This window comes from Paroedura picta, chromosome 8, assembly GCF_049243985.1.
Source record: "Paroedura picta isolate Pp20150507F chromosome 8, Ppicta_v3.0, whole genome shotgun sequence".
NCBI classification, from domain to species: domain Eukaryota; kingdom Metazoa; phylum Chordata; class Lepidosauria; order Squamata; family Gekkonidae; genus Paroedura; species Paroedura picta.
The window spans coordinates 18870035-18884891 of record NC_135376.1 but is presented as its reverse complement, the minus strand read 5'-3'; the positions used below and the strand labels follow the sequence as shown (position 1 = coordinate 18884891).

Here is a 14857-nt window from a genome sequence, read left to right as displayed (position 1 = left end):
TAGATAAACTGCAGAGACACAAGGAGAAAGCAAGAAATATAATTTTGTTGAAATAACAAAAAAAATATATATTGCAAAATAATTTTTGAACTTGAGATTTTTCTGCAAATTTGGGGGCCAAACTGCAAAGTCTTCCCTCAATTTTTTAATCCTTGAAGGGAGAAGGTAGGAATAATTCATATAGCAAAACTGATCACAAAAAAGTGACAACTCTACCTAGCAAATGTTCCCTCTCAATTTTAATGTGGTATGACCAAACAGTGCAGAGACAGATGTATTTCTAGATGGGAGAATTATATAATTCTAACTGGTGACAGTGGAAAGTTCCATCAAGTGACAACTAACTTAGTGTGACCCTCTATAGGTGGCTTGCCATTGTCTATTTTTGGTTAGTCCTGGTATTCTTTGAAATATCCCACCCAAATATTACAAAAGGCCAATCCTGCTTAGCTTCTGAGATCTGACAAAATTGGACTAGCTTGGGCTATGCAGGCCTGGACAACTGTATTAAATGTAAAATTGAAGTGCATATAGCAGGGGTAGTCAAACTGCATATAGCAGGGGTAGTCAAACAGCATTCGCTGGCAGGGGCTCCTGCGAATTGTAGTCCATGGACATCTGGAGGGCCGCAGTTTGACTACCCCTGGCATATAGGGTGAAATTAACAGTAACATCTGTGTATGTGCAGGTTATTTACTTAAATCTCTAGCCTCTTTCATTTTGTAGATATAATGGAAACAACATACCTCTGCCACATAAAAGGCCGCATTTTCTCATTTATACATCTTGGTACATTTTAGAGGCATACAAAAAAGCTAGCTGCAATTATAGATTTGCTTGAGTTCTTTCTGCGTTAAGATGGCCCCTACTGCCAACTAACCTAAGTGTATGTGTCCTTCCCTTTCTTACTCCATCCGCTTTTTCCAATAGGGTGACCTGGGAGCCATAGATGAAAAATACGATGTTGCAATTTCATCATCCTGTGGAGCACTAGATCACATTGTTGTGGATACTATTGATACTGCTCAAAAATGTGTTAATTTCTTAAAGAAACAAAATATTGGTGTTGCAACTTTTATTGGACTTGACAAGGTTTGTATTTGCATAGAAGACGAAGTAGATACTCTCTTTAAATCATGAGAAATGTAAGCCACATATATTTGTTGTTCATATTTCAGCTCAGTTGATATGCTTCATGTTTCCAAAGCGTCTTAAGCACTTAATGAGACAGTTTATTATGTATACTGCCAAATAGAGTTTAGTTCCACATGGTATCGGTGTAAATATTTTCTTAGTATACAATTTCTTTTTAATCTTGACAGTATAACTATATGTTCAGTAATGTTTATTGCAGAATTTCAAGTAGCTAGGAGGAATATATGTCTTTGAACAGAAATGTAGAACAATATAATACTGCATCAGACTTAGTAATTAACGTTAGCCCTTGTTTATTGCCTTCCACAGATTTATATGGGAGTGTTAAAATGCCTTCTGGATCCAATATGTAATATCAAGGTCCTATTATAACTGGGTCTGTACCAACTCAGATGTTAAAGTGCTTTTTGCTGGCAGGGCAGGAGAAGGGGGGGGGGGAGAAGGTGCGACTTACCTCCCAGGCATTAAGCCATCCAGAGTCTGCATACAGTATTTCTGCAGAGAGTTTCAGAGGGTAGGCATGTTGGTATGCAGTAGAACAACCTACAATCTATACTGGGCATTAGAAACCACTACATGAAACAACCATTGGGGAACATTTTAATCATCCAAGTCATTCCATTGTTTACCAGATACAGCAGTCTTCAAACAGGGAAGCGTCAAGGGGAGATTAGAGTGCAAAATAGCTGAACTTAATGAACTCAAGTTCAGAAAATTGGAAACCCACTACCACCAGGCTGAACAGAGACATGGGATTTTTATTTCACTAGAGATGCTTATATCCTTGCATCCCGAGTTCCCAGTTTGCAACACCCTTCTCACCTTCTGACTGGGATATAAAGAGACATCCCTATTCCAATTTATATCTAACAAAGGGAGCTTTGGCTCATGAAAGCTTGTACCCCAAAAATCTTGTTGATCTCTAAGGTGCCACTGGGATATAGTATTTCTGCAGATGTTATCAGAAATAATGTTTTCTTTTTTGTAGCAGCTCATAAATGCTGAGCTTGCATAGATTTGGTGTTCTATTTTTATGGTATGGGGGGAATTTAACTATAAGTGTGCCTTTTGGAAATGGCACAGCTGCGCAAAGTTTGAGTTACAAATATAATTACAGCTCTAGATCCTTCTCAGTGCTACCTTAGCTTAGCAAGCTCCCTCTCTTTTATAAAGAGTAAATACATTTTAGAAATTCTAGTCCTGTTAGCCTTTTGGTCTTCATTACAAGTATTAAGAATTTTCAAGTTTTATATAAAAAGTCCAACCATGTAGGTTCCTTTCCTACATCACACCAAACCACAGTTAATTTTTCTTAACCATGGTTTGCTGTGAGCTGATGTAGTTTAGTGCTTAAGGTGTCTGGCAAGGACTGGGGAGATCCTAGAATCAAATTGCCACAGCTATGAAGTTTATTGGATGACTTTGGGCTAGGCATACACTGAGCCTAGCCTAGCCTGCTCTGTAGAGCAGGAGAAAACTGCACACTAGCTATCCTGAGCTGTTTGGAAAGAAAGCAAAATAAAAGCTCTGCAGAAAGCAAAGATGTCAAAGTATAGAGACATTTGCTAAGAGGAAGATCAAAAGGCAAACAGTTACCAAAATTAAACTGTGGGTGTGCATTGTTTTTATGCAGATTTTTTGAATATGATTCCTTTTGTGCCTTTCATCCAGATGGCGGTGTGGGAGAAAAGCATGAATACAGTACAGACTCCTGAAAATGTTCCACGTCTATTTGACATGATAAAAGTTAAAGATGAGAAGATTCGTCAAGCCTTCTATTTTGCCTTGCGTGATACATTAGTAGCAAATAATCTGGACCAGGCTACCAGAGTTGCATTCCAAAAAGACAAGAGATGGAGAGTAGTTACACTGCAAGGACAAATCATAGAACAGTCGGGTATTCAAAACTACAAAATTGTACTTAAAAATTCAATTTTAATATGATTGTGGCAATTCTAATTTCTTTTCTCTTCACAGGGACAATGACTGGTGGAGGAGGAAAAGTAGTGAAGGGTAGAATGGGATCCTCTGTTGTAGTTGAAACATCAGAAGATGAGGTTAGTATATGATTATATAATCAAAATTCTGGAAAAAAAATATAATCCTTCCTGGTTATTGTGTGAAAGTACCATTTTGCATAAAGAGGCTGAATTAAATAGTTATGCTATATAATATTTGTTTATTTATATTTGTTTTTATTAACCACTACTCCCGGCTCATGGTGGCATACATAAAAATAAAAAAAAAACATAAAACAATGCAACCTCAAACTACCCAAGACGGCGGCAAAATCTCAATCAGAGGAATATCTCTCAATCCCACCCACTGACGCCCATTCACAACAGCTGTCCAGGGGGGGCAACTTCAGATAATGTCTGGCCCAGCAGGCCTGTACAGGGAGGGAGCTGCACTTCCTAGCCCAGCCTCAACCAAACACCTGGCAGAAGAGCTTTGTTTTACAGGCCCCACGGGAACACTGACAGTTCCATCTGGGCCCTTAGCTCTTCTGGGAGCTCATTCCACCAAGTCGGGGCCAGGACTGAGAAGGCCCTGGCCCTGGTCAAAGTCAGGCATGCCTCCCAGAGAGAGCCAGAAGTTTTCTACCCGCAGAGCAAAGAGCCCTGCAAGGAGCATAAGGGGACAAGCGATCCCTCAGATAAGTGGGGCCCAGGCCGCAGATGGCCTTAAAGATAAGAACCAAGACCTTGAACCTGATCTGAAAGCTGATCGGCAACCAGTGCAGCTGCCTCAGCATAGGCTGGACAATGGGACCTCCATGATGACCTCGAGAGGACCCTAGCGGCTGAATTTGTCATCAGTTGCAATTTCCAGTACATAGACAAGGGAAGGCCTATGTAGAGCAAGTTACAGAAGTCTAATCTGGAAGTGACTCTTGTATGGATCACCGTGGCCAGTTGGTCCGAGGACTGGTAGGGTGCTAGGAGCCTAGCCTGTCGCAAGACAGAGGCCGGATAGCCATCTGACAGGCTGATTCTGTGAAGGCTTAAGGGGATGGAAGGTTACAGTGGATGAGCAATAGGGTTGTGAGTGTCCTGCATAGTGTGGGGGGGTTGGACTAGATGACTCATGATGTCCCTTCCAACTCTGTTATTCTATAATTCTATGAAATGGAAAAACACCACTTGGCCCTAAGCTGCACCCCATCTAGGCATGGGAGGCGTGCTTCCTGTTCCTGTCACCTACCCAGCCACAGGACCTATGTTTTGAAGGGGTTGAGTTTCAGGCAACTTTCTGAGCCATCCAGACACAACTTCCAAACATCTTGTGAATGTTTTTTTTTTTGGGGGGGGGGGGTGAGTCTAGCCGGCCATCCATCAGGATTTAGATCTGGGTGTCATCTGCATACCGGTGACAACCCAGTCCAAAACCCCAGACCAGCTGTGCCAGAGGGCACATAAAGATGTTGAAAAGCGTGGGGGAGAGTATTGCCCCCTGCGGCACACCACAGGGGAGCACAAAGGAGCCAGACAACTCTTCCCCCACTGCAACTCCGTGTCCGGCTCTGAAGAAAAGAGACCATCCATTGCAAGGCTGTCCCCCTAATTCCCGTTCCAGCATGGTGGTAAGCAACATCGACTTGTGATCAACAACGTCAAACACTGCTGAGAATAGCCAATCTGCCTTGATCCAGCTGTTGTTTTTGCGTACATTATGGAACATCTGTTCAGCTTTCTTGGACTTGCAAATAGGCAACCATATGACCAATTGCACCAGGTAGAAATTTCTTAAGTTGAAATTCTTGTATAGGTATGGTGTCATACAGTGGTTACCAGCTTGTTAGTAAGAGGCGGTGCCAACACACTGTTACAATGGATAAAATACAGGAAGGCTTAAAATGTTAGACTTTTGCTTTCACCTAAATGTCTTGGCTTTCCTCTAGAATGGGAGTTTTTGATTCAGTCTCACAGTCTAGGGGGACATTGATATAGGTTGTGTTTTTTAATACTGCTGTTCTGATGATTTTTGTTCTAAAAAAATATACAGCTCAGAATACTCTTGTCTACCAAATGACCTCCTAGGTTTGTTTGTTCCTAAACTAATCTTACAAGCAAAGGTTTCTAGCACAATGGCTTCTCTAAACATTTCTTTTCAGCTTAGTTCTTTCTTTTCCAAACAGAAATTGCTTTTCATATCTCCTATTTCACTAAAGTATTGTTTTTCATCTTGAAAATTTCGGTGCTGGAACGGGTTTTGCTGAATTGCATTGTTTATATTTGCATGTGTTATAGACATTAGTCTATAGCTTACAAATACAGCTTTATTTTACAGATCTGTAAAATGGAATCTCAGCTGCAAAATGGTTCCCAAAAAGCTACACACTGTCAAGAACAAAGAGTGCAACTTGAGGAAACAGTAGCAAAGTTGTGCCAGAGTGTCAGAGAAATGAGGAACACATTGGAAAAGTACTCTGCAAGTATTCAGGTAATTTTACCTAAGACTGAAGGGTTTAAATTTTTTTTTTTGCATTGAAAGAATAAGAAGGTGAACTCTAGATTGTCCAGTTGCTTTGCAGAAATGTACGGTGAAACAACCACGTAAAACTGTTTTAGGTTTACTTTGAAATATAGAAAACAACTCTTGAGAATGATGGTATACAACCTGAGAATTGTTTAAAAAGCAAATGATCTTAATAGGATATTAAGACTTCATACTTGGCTCATCTAGTTACTTAATGTCCCAAATTCAATGAGGAGAGACAGAGATGGATTTCCCCAATATTTGAGAAGAATGAGCTCACAAATATTAATCACAGCCTTTCTTTTCTTTGACAAGATAAGGACCTGTGTACCACCAGATCACTAGCAATCCTACCTTTTAGCAACCAATTTTAAAATTAAAATAGTTTTGTGACTGGAGTGAGCCCCCCCCCCCTTCTCTGTGTGATTAGGCTTAAGGTTATGGCCAAAAGAGTCATAGCATTAAAGGAAGGAAAGGAGTTTACACACAATGCATTTAAGAACCTAGCTTTGAAGGGTGTTCTTTCAGTAACAATGATCATTTCAGGAAGTTGTCCCATGCACAGATTTCGGAGGCAGTCTATTTCCAGGTTGGAAGTCCTCTCAGCTTGTGTATAGTTGAAAGATGCAAAGGGCAGTAGCAGCTCTCACACTTCATGTAGCACTCCTTCAGAAAATTCTCTGACCTTGGGAAGAAGGCTTTTCAGTAGATCGCTGCTGGAAGGATGGGGGTTAAAAGGCTTCTCTGCTGTAGTGGAATGCTGCTGCAGCACTTGGGATTTGCCAGGTTTTTTCTGCTTCTGAGTGATAGTTCAGCTTTTAAAAAAATCTGATATTCTAGGCAGACAACTAACAAGCCTGTTTGTACTATTCAGAGTTTATCAGAACAAGAGGCTCACTTAAAAGTCCAGGTTAAAGAGCTTGAAGCCAATGTAATTGCTGCTGCTCCAGATAAAATTAAGCAGAAAGAACTGGAGAAGAAATGTAACAGCTACAAAGAAGGTAGGCTAACTTCACCTATGAAATTGGATGAATTCATAATTAATGTTGGCTCAATGTCTGATGGAGCAGTCTAAAATATGAAGGCTTTGCATAGTTAAAACAGATAATCAGTTTGTAAAAAAAATAATTTTGGGCATAGCTTCCAATTAGTTTGGGTAAAAGGATTCTAGTTTTGTGGAGCAGTAATTTAAATTAACCACTGGTGCTTTTATTGTATTCCATTGTGGATAAATGTTTTGCTGAAGGCATAAATTAACTCACTATCTGTTGCCTTCAGCCTTCCCATGAAAGCAATATAAGTAAACCTCTTTGCTTTCTAGCACTGTCCTTCTGTTTTACTTGTTTATGACATTTGCCTTTGGTAAAGGTTCTAGAAAAATATGTGCCACATCAAGCACAGTTTGGGTTTTTTCTTTTGGTGACTGAGAAGCACATATATTTCTTGAATGCAGAATATAAATTCTGCAACTTGATGTGCATTCCATCTCAGCTTTATTTCAAAGTAATACTTGAAAAATTATTAATGTGTTGTAAACTGCTGCTTTTCAAAAATTATTGTCCAAATTCTAAAACTTGTTTCAGGTTAGTGGCTTTGGTTTGTGGGAATATTTAGCATTCTGACTGAATCTTCAAGTTGTAATGTTTTGTTTGGGGGTTATTTGTTTTTTAAAAAGATACCCACCTATCAGTGTAATTCTCAACAGAGTTGCCTATTGATTTCAGTGGACTTTGATGATTGTAAATGTGTAAAACTGCACAGCAGATCTTGCAAAATCTATCATCTTTACTGATGCTAAAGCAGGGGCAGTCAAACTGCGGCCCACCAGATGTCCATAGACTACCATTCCCATGAGCCCCTGCTGCAGTTTGACTACCCCTGCCCTAAAGGATGGTACTTGAGTGCAAAACTCTTCAGATTATGCTGACTCTTGGAGTTCTTCACATTCTCAGTCCCTCAGTACATCTCTGTACTCTAGTTTGAGTAGAACAGTGCAGTACTTGGTTCCAGTACTTCACTGGAACAAAATGGTTGCTCCTCACACTTCCACCAAACTTCCACCACCAAACTTTTTTCCATACTGGTTGCTGGGCATCCTGAATGTGCACTTATCAGCCTACTAGGAGGACACCTCAGCTCCCACAGGATTTAAATCTGAGGGCACCCATGAGACTCCTTTCCACAGCACTGCAGCACTGCTACCTTTCCAGTTCTGGAGTTGAGCAAAGTCCCTGGCTAGTTCTTCCCTTAGTTAATTTGTTCTTTGAACCTGTCACAACTTGAGTGTATCCTTCCCTCTATCTTTACTGTTGCTGTTTTTCACAGATTATGATAGAGTTGCGGCAAAGGCTGGTAAATTGGAAACAGAAGTTAAGAGACTACATAATCTCATAATTGAAATCAGTAATAAGAAACTGAAAGCTCAGCAAGATAATCTTGATAAGATAAATAAGGAACTAGATCAGTGTGCTTCTTCTGTTACTAAAGCTCAGGTGGCAATCAAGACAGCAGACAGGTATGCTAAACTGTTTTACATTCTTTACTCTGCCAACATCATAAGAGCATAAATTGGTACTACACGTCATATTGTAAAACAAAATGATTACCAGAATTTATGGCTTTGGAACAAAGTTATAACCATTTCTTCCTATGGTTTGATGTGAGGTTTTTTGTGTTTTCTTAATGAAGATTCAAGTTGGAATAATTAAGTGTACTAAAACAGATTGAATATGCAAGGTGTATTTAAAATAATATATACATGGGACTGGGAATAGGGTGATAGGAAATCCACTAAGGAAGAAAATCATGGAGAATATATGGTAATAATTTATATGGTAAGAATCTAGACAAAGCTTCTGCCTTCTCCAGAAAGTTCCTGTGTTTCCAATACTTTATCATATTCAATCAATCCCCAATCAATCAATCCCCAATTCAATCAAAAGTCAGACATATTCAATCAATCCCCAAGTCAGACATATCAAATATGGATGTGCTCATGCATATGGCTGGCACATTTTTCAGTTCCTTTCAGCAGAAGTTAGGGAGACCCAGTCTTGAATCTCCATGCGGCTGTGGAGGCTTGCTGGATGACCTTGGGGTTAGTCGCATACTCTCAACCTAACCTACCACACAGGATTGCTTGGAGGATAAACTAAAAAAACAAACAATGCAAGCAACTTTGGGGCCCTATTGTGGAAAAAGGCGGGGTATAAAATAATTTCAGCTTCATTATATGCACTGTGTTTAGAAACCTGAAAAAATCCGAGGAAGCTGTCCTTTCCGTTGAGAAGGAAATTGAACAGAATAAAAAGGAAATACAAGACTTAATGGATCAGCTGAGTACACTGGAGGATAGAGCTGCTGAAGTTATGAATAACTGCAAAAAAGCTGAAGTATGTATGTTACTGGCTTCTGTTCTTCAAATGGAATGTGGCTTAAGAGATTTATTTATTCATTCATTCATTCATTTATTTATTTAGATTTATATACCGCCCTCTCCGAAGGCTCAGAACACACACACACACACATATATAAACTAAATGCACTTGTGATTTATAAGATTAGTGTACTGAAAGTACTTATGAATTTGCTGGCAAGTTTCCAACATTAGTTGTTTTTTTTAAACACTTTATGAAGAGAATACAGGATACCATGCAGTCCACTTAAAACCAAAGTCGTTTGAAGTAGTGTTCCTTTTGAGTGAAAATGAAGCTCCAGTTCATTTACCATAGCCCATAATATAAATATTTTCATGCATACAGAGAAACAATATTCCCTGTGATCCAGGCTCAGGTCTATGAGGTTTAGTTGAGAGCCAGTTTGGTGTGGTTAGGAGTGTGGACTTCTAATCTGGCGATCTGGGTTAGATTCTGCACACCCCCACATGCAGCCAGCTGGGTGACCTTGGGCTCACCACACCACTGATAGAGCTGTTCTGACCGAGAAGTAATATCAGGGCTTTCTCAGCCTCACCTACCTCACAGGGTCTCTGTTGTGGGGAAAGGAAAGGGAAGGTGACTGTAAACCGCCTTGAGTCTCCTTCGGGTAGAGAAAAGCGGCATATAAGAACCAACTGTCATCCAGACGTAATCAACAGTGACCAAAGGGCCCCTGCTCCCCCCCCGCCCCCCCCTCAGAATTCCATCAATAAGCCCTGGACCTGTTTGTACTGCTGTATTGTTATACTGTTATATTGTGCTGTTGTACTGTTATCGGGTTACAATTATTAGTTATTAGTATAAGGTTATTCACATGTTTTTATAGACTGTTTTATGTATTGTTCCTTGATGTAAACCGTCCTGAGCCTCCGGGGAGGGCGGTATATAAGTATGATAAATAAAATAAATAAACTCTTTTTCTTCTTATGTTAGAGGAGCTCTTCCATAGTGCAGGAGTTCCAGTGGCAGTGCCCTTTTCATCAATAATCCTAGGCTTATACTGTACCTGCTTGCTCAAAATGTGTAGCAGTAGTCTCTGAGCAAGCTACAGCATACAGTAATTTGTTACAAGGGTTCAAATACAGTTGCCTGTAGGAAAAGTCATAACCATGCATCTTGGCATGGTTAAGCAGATAGTACCTCTGGACCAAATGCTAGTTTGTCCCTCAGTCTTTAGGTCTCGGTCAGTGTGTGAGTTCTAAAAGCTTGCCAGCAGATTCTTAAGTCCTTGCAGGAAACACTATATTGTTTGTCACAAACAATACTTTCCTCTCCATCTACTAGGAGGTAGGTTCTTTACAGAAGAAGGAATTGGCCAGGGTTTGGACTAGGAGGTGTTTTCCCAGAGGCAGACTTTCTCTTGTCTCCCTGGTGAACCACTGTAGATTCCTTCTGGTGTGCTCTGTTTCAACAAGATGGCATGGCCTTTGCCTGCAGTCTCTGAATTTGAAAGAAGACAAATTATGTAAGAAGGAAGAAGTTCTTTTTGCATATGACGTTGCTTGTAAGTGCACTGAGCCAGCCTTAGTGGCACTGAGGCATATTGGGAGGTTGGTATAGAAATTTAACTAATAATAGTCTGTGTTTCACCTCCACTTTTTTCGTTGTAATCTGGAACATTTGAGAAACGGGTGTGGGGGCAGCCACATGGTTCTGCACAACTGACACCCCTCCCACCATTCTGAATGCAACAATGATAAATACGGTCTATCATCAGTTATGCTTGGGACTTGGAATTAAGGAGGCCTTAAGCAGCAATTACTTGGGAAGCAGGGTATTTGTTGCTGGTGCCTATGGATGCTATAAGCAGGCATGCCCTCTCCTCATTCTCAAGATTTGGGGAAATGTTTTCCTGATTGTAATGATGGAGGCTTATTGCTTAGTTATTGGAGGAGGGGAGGCTAGCAGCCCTCTCCACCCCTTCCATAAGAGCTATGGAAGCTATGGGCTTCTAACATCCCCTCTCTACACACTACATAAACACTCTCAAGATTGGCATTCCTCTGAGTTCCTTTTTCTGTGTCCTTTAGTTCTTTTTATTCTGAGCATCCATATAGCTCACCTCAAGAGGGCAGCAGAGTGCTAGTTTAATTTTAAGTGCTAGTTAAGTCTTTGCTGTTCATTTATTGCAGTGGTTCTCTGGGAAATAGTTAGATCAGATGGTTGTGGCTGATGGAAAATCAAGTGCAAGTGTCTTCCATTCCACAGTCAGCCATACCCTTCAGAGCAGGAGGAACTGAACATTTGTTTCCTCTGTCGCTAGTAGCCAGTGGATCCCAGTCACATAGACGTATATCCAGATATATTTGGCCTTTCAAGACCTCTAGGAATTTTTAAACTTAAAGCTGCAGACTTCTGGCAGACATTCCAGTTCATTCCCATCTAAAGAGAGTTCTGAACAATCTTCTGAACCTACCTCCTAGTAGATGGAGAGGAAAACATTGTTTGTGCTTTAGAGCAGATGTTGCCCATTAGAATTGTGGTCTGGTTGCAGGAATTTCCTTCTGTCTGGAGCCTTGGTAACATATCAGTGGATAGAGAAGGTGGTCTGAAATTCCAGGGAGTTCAGTACTGTCTGAAATTCCAGGGAGTTCAGTTCTTGTCCTGGTAGACAAAAGCACACCCAAGTGCTCACTGACGGCTGATACTGTCTAATGGTTGTTCCAGGTTGATGCTGTCCATTCCATAGCAGCAGGATAGATAGTCTCACTCCAATTCCAGAACGTTGGAGAGGTGAGAGCCTTCCTTTTACAGAGGATCAACGGATTCCACGTCATATTAAGACGGAAACCCCAGCAACCATCCTGTCAGCAGTCTCCATTGAGAAGATCATGACCTCCAGTGATTTGTATCCCCTAGTTAGGCCGCTGCCAAAAGTTCCCGAGATGTGCATATTGCAGGATGTGCTATCAGTACAGCATACTATCATTTGGGCTTGCCACATTATCCAAAGTGTAGTCTAAGCCGAGACTAGTCGTGTATGTAGACTTGCAGTTAAAATGAGTTATGACCATCTTGCTGATTAGGCCCTGGCACAGGGAAACAAGTATACAGAACTGCTTCTCTTCAAGAGCACAAGTTCCTAACCAACAAGGAGAAGTCACATAGCTCCCAATAACACTAAATGCAGCACGTGGTCATATTTACCGAGGCTGCTGAAATGAAGCCTTTTGGGTTGCAGAATGAGAATCCAGACCTCTGTTGTTGATTTCACAGGCTATCAAAACTTCTCTTAACTTTAGTATTCCATCCTACCTGTTTGATACCATGCCTGCCATGGTTTTTCAAGGGGGTCCTTTAACCCAGTGGTCCCCAACCTTTATTAGGCTGGGGACCGGCAGGGCATCGGGCCGCGCCCACAGGGACCGCGCGGGCCACGCCCACGAGCCGCGCCCGGCCGCGCCCGCGGATCGGGCTGCGCCCGGCCGCACCCGCGGGCCGTGCCCGCGGGCCGCACCCGCGGATCGGGCCGCGCCCGCGAGCCGCGCCCGGCCGCGCCCGCAGGCCGCACCCGTGGATCGGGCCCGGCCCTGATTCCCTCTCCCCGCCCTCCCGCAGTAAGTAGCTTCCCGGGCCGCAAGCTTGCGGCCTGGGAAGTTTTTTATTGCGGGGCGGGGCGGGGAGAGGGAGCCGCGGCCCGGCGCCATGGCCTTTGCGGCCCGGCGCCGGGCCGCGGCCCGCAGGTTGGGGACCACTGCTTTAACCTTACCATAACATTATCATAGCCAAAAAGAGAAGGGTGATCATCCATGGCAAGGGCTTTCACTCTTGACTAGCTTAGTGAGATTTCAGATTGGAATTCTGTTATGTGAGCCACAAGTGCTTATGGTAACAACAGATGCCAGACTTCTGCAACTCAACTGTCAGTCATCCTGGTCTTGTAAGTCAGGGATTATTCTACCCTAAGGGGGAACTTCTATAACTTTGTCCTTGAAGGCTGTAAGGGTTAGACTAAGAAGCTTGTATTATTCTGTGCAGGTTTTGTACACTGTGACTGCTAGACAAGTCATATATATAGTTTAAGAATAATTTCTCTGCTTAATATCACATGTTCCTGTACGTTATTGGACAGAATGTGATCATGCCACTGAAGATTTTTTGAGTTTTTTACTGGCATAGTTCTGCTTAAGACTGACTTTCAAACTTTTCTGCTTATTTAATTTCAATTAATAACTATGGTTACATGCAGTGTATGCATATATTTTTTGTATTTGGAATTAAATGCTTAAAGGAAACACTAGAATCAAGCCACCTCTGGTCACATGTGAGTAAAGCCTCAGTTAACATGATCTTTTTTTAGGATTCCTTACCAGAGGTTCAGCAGGATCATAGATCTGTTCTTCAGGAGATTAAAGCTATCCAGGAAGAAGAGCATTCACTTCAAAATGAAGCTTTAAGTATCAGGCTTAAAATTGAACAACTGGATAGTCATGTTGCTGAGCATCAATCAAAGATTAAGTATTGGCAAAAGGAGGTAATGAACACTTTATTGTATATGAGTGTTTTAAAAAATAAGCTAAATCTTTCTTTTAGGAAGGCTTGATAACTGTTTCCCCCAGTACTGTCATATTTGTGTAGTTCAGCTGTAATACCTGATTTCATGTGTATGTGATTACACACCAACAAAATCCTCTAAGGCTTGTTTTAAAGAGGCCAGGGCCTGACTCAGCAGTATCGCATTTGGAAGCATTAATTCTACACAAATCCTGAAATAATATTGTTCAGCCACCTGAATAGTCTGTTCTGTCTTACTTTTCCGAAGTCTTTTTTGTGTTATGCCATGCTTCCTATTTTATGAGTTCTCAGTTAAACAATTTGTTTTGTTGTGAATTTGGTGGTTTTTCTTTTCTGCATTCAAAGAAAAGTAACAAGCACATGAGTACACTTATGGTGAACAATAATTAGTGTGGCTGTTCTCTTGAGGAATACTAGATGACAGCTGCTTAAGAAGTTTGGCTACTTCTGGGAAGACTGCTTTATCCCTCTGTCTTGACTGACAACTCCCAAAATGTCCTTTTGCATATTGTTAGGTGACTCCCTCTGTTTTGTTCAACAACACAAATATCCATACTTCTAAGAAACATGAATCTAGACTTGGAAGTGGCAGACATATCAATCATGCTGCATTAGACCAGGAAAACTTTATTTTTAGACTTATTTGACTTTGTCATGAACAGATGAGCTTTGAATCAGCCAACAGTTGCGAATCTTTTGTCCTGTCTTATCTTCAAGCCTGTATTGCTCTATCATGCAAGAGAGGTTGGTTCTAGCAAGAAGATGGAAGTTACCCATCTGGCATATATCAGTCTTCCACTTTCTAAAGTCTGGAGAAACTGGAGCTCAGTTGCTGAGCTGATGCTTTGAAAGACAAGGCTTTAAAGTTCAGTTCCTGTCACCTTTGGTTAAAGGATCTTAGGCTTTGGGAAGAATCTTTTCTTGCCTGGAACCCTGAACGGCCAGACAGAACTAGTAGGACCAGTTGTCTGCTTCAGTATAAAGTTTCTCTCAGTCTTCATCAGGGTCTGCACCAATCACGTTGTGATATTATTGCTTGTGTTTTGGAGTTTCAAGAATGGGTCCTCAGGGCAGGGGAAACTGTGTTGCATATTTGTTAAAGTTTGCAGGAGTTCACAACTTCCAAAGCTAAAACAATTTCCATATTATCAAGAGTTTTATTACATCTTGGTCACCCTTTTCTAATCTTATTTCTGGGGTGATAACTTACAAGTTGCTTGATCAAATTTGTACATCCTGAGTCAGAATAATGAACAGTGCAACCTTATGCA

General features: G+C 41.3%; 1 protein-coding gene across 6 annotated transcripts in view; it reads left to right on the top strand.

Annotated features, from left to right (window-relative positions):
- The window catches only part of SMC4 (structural maintenance of chromosomes 4), a 44689-nt gene that overhangs the window by 24137 nt on the left and 5695 nt on the right, over nucleotides 1-14857 (top strand). For all 6 annotated transcript variants that reach the window (XM_077348559.1, XM_077348555.1, XM_077348558.1 and 3 more), the window contains 8 exons: nucleotides 931-1092; nucleotides 2827-3052; nucleotides 3133-3212; nucleotides 5446-5598; nucleotides 6509-6635; nucleotides 7960-8149; nucleotides 8882-9026; nucleotides 13372-13545. In XM_077348559.1, coding sequence (XP_077204674.1) covers nucleotides 931-1092; nucleotides 2827-3052; nucleotides 3133-3212; nucleotides 5446-5598; nucleotides 6509-6635; nucleotides 7960-8149; nucleotides 8882-9026; nucleotides 13372-13545 — 1257 coding nt within the window. The remainder of the gene's footprint in view (nucleotides 1-930; nucleotides 1093-2826; nucleotides 3053-3132; nucleotides 3213-5445; nucleotides 5599-6508; nucleotides 6636-7959; nucleotides 8150-8881; nucleotides 9027-13371; nucleotides 13546-14857) is intronic.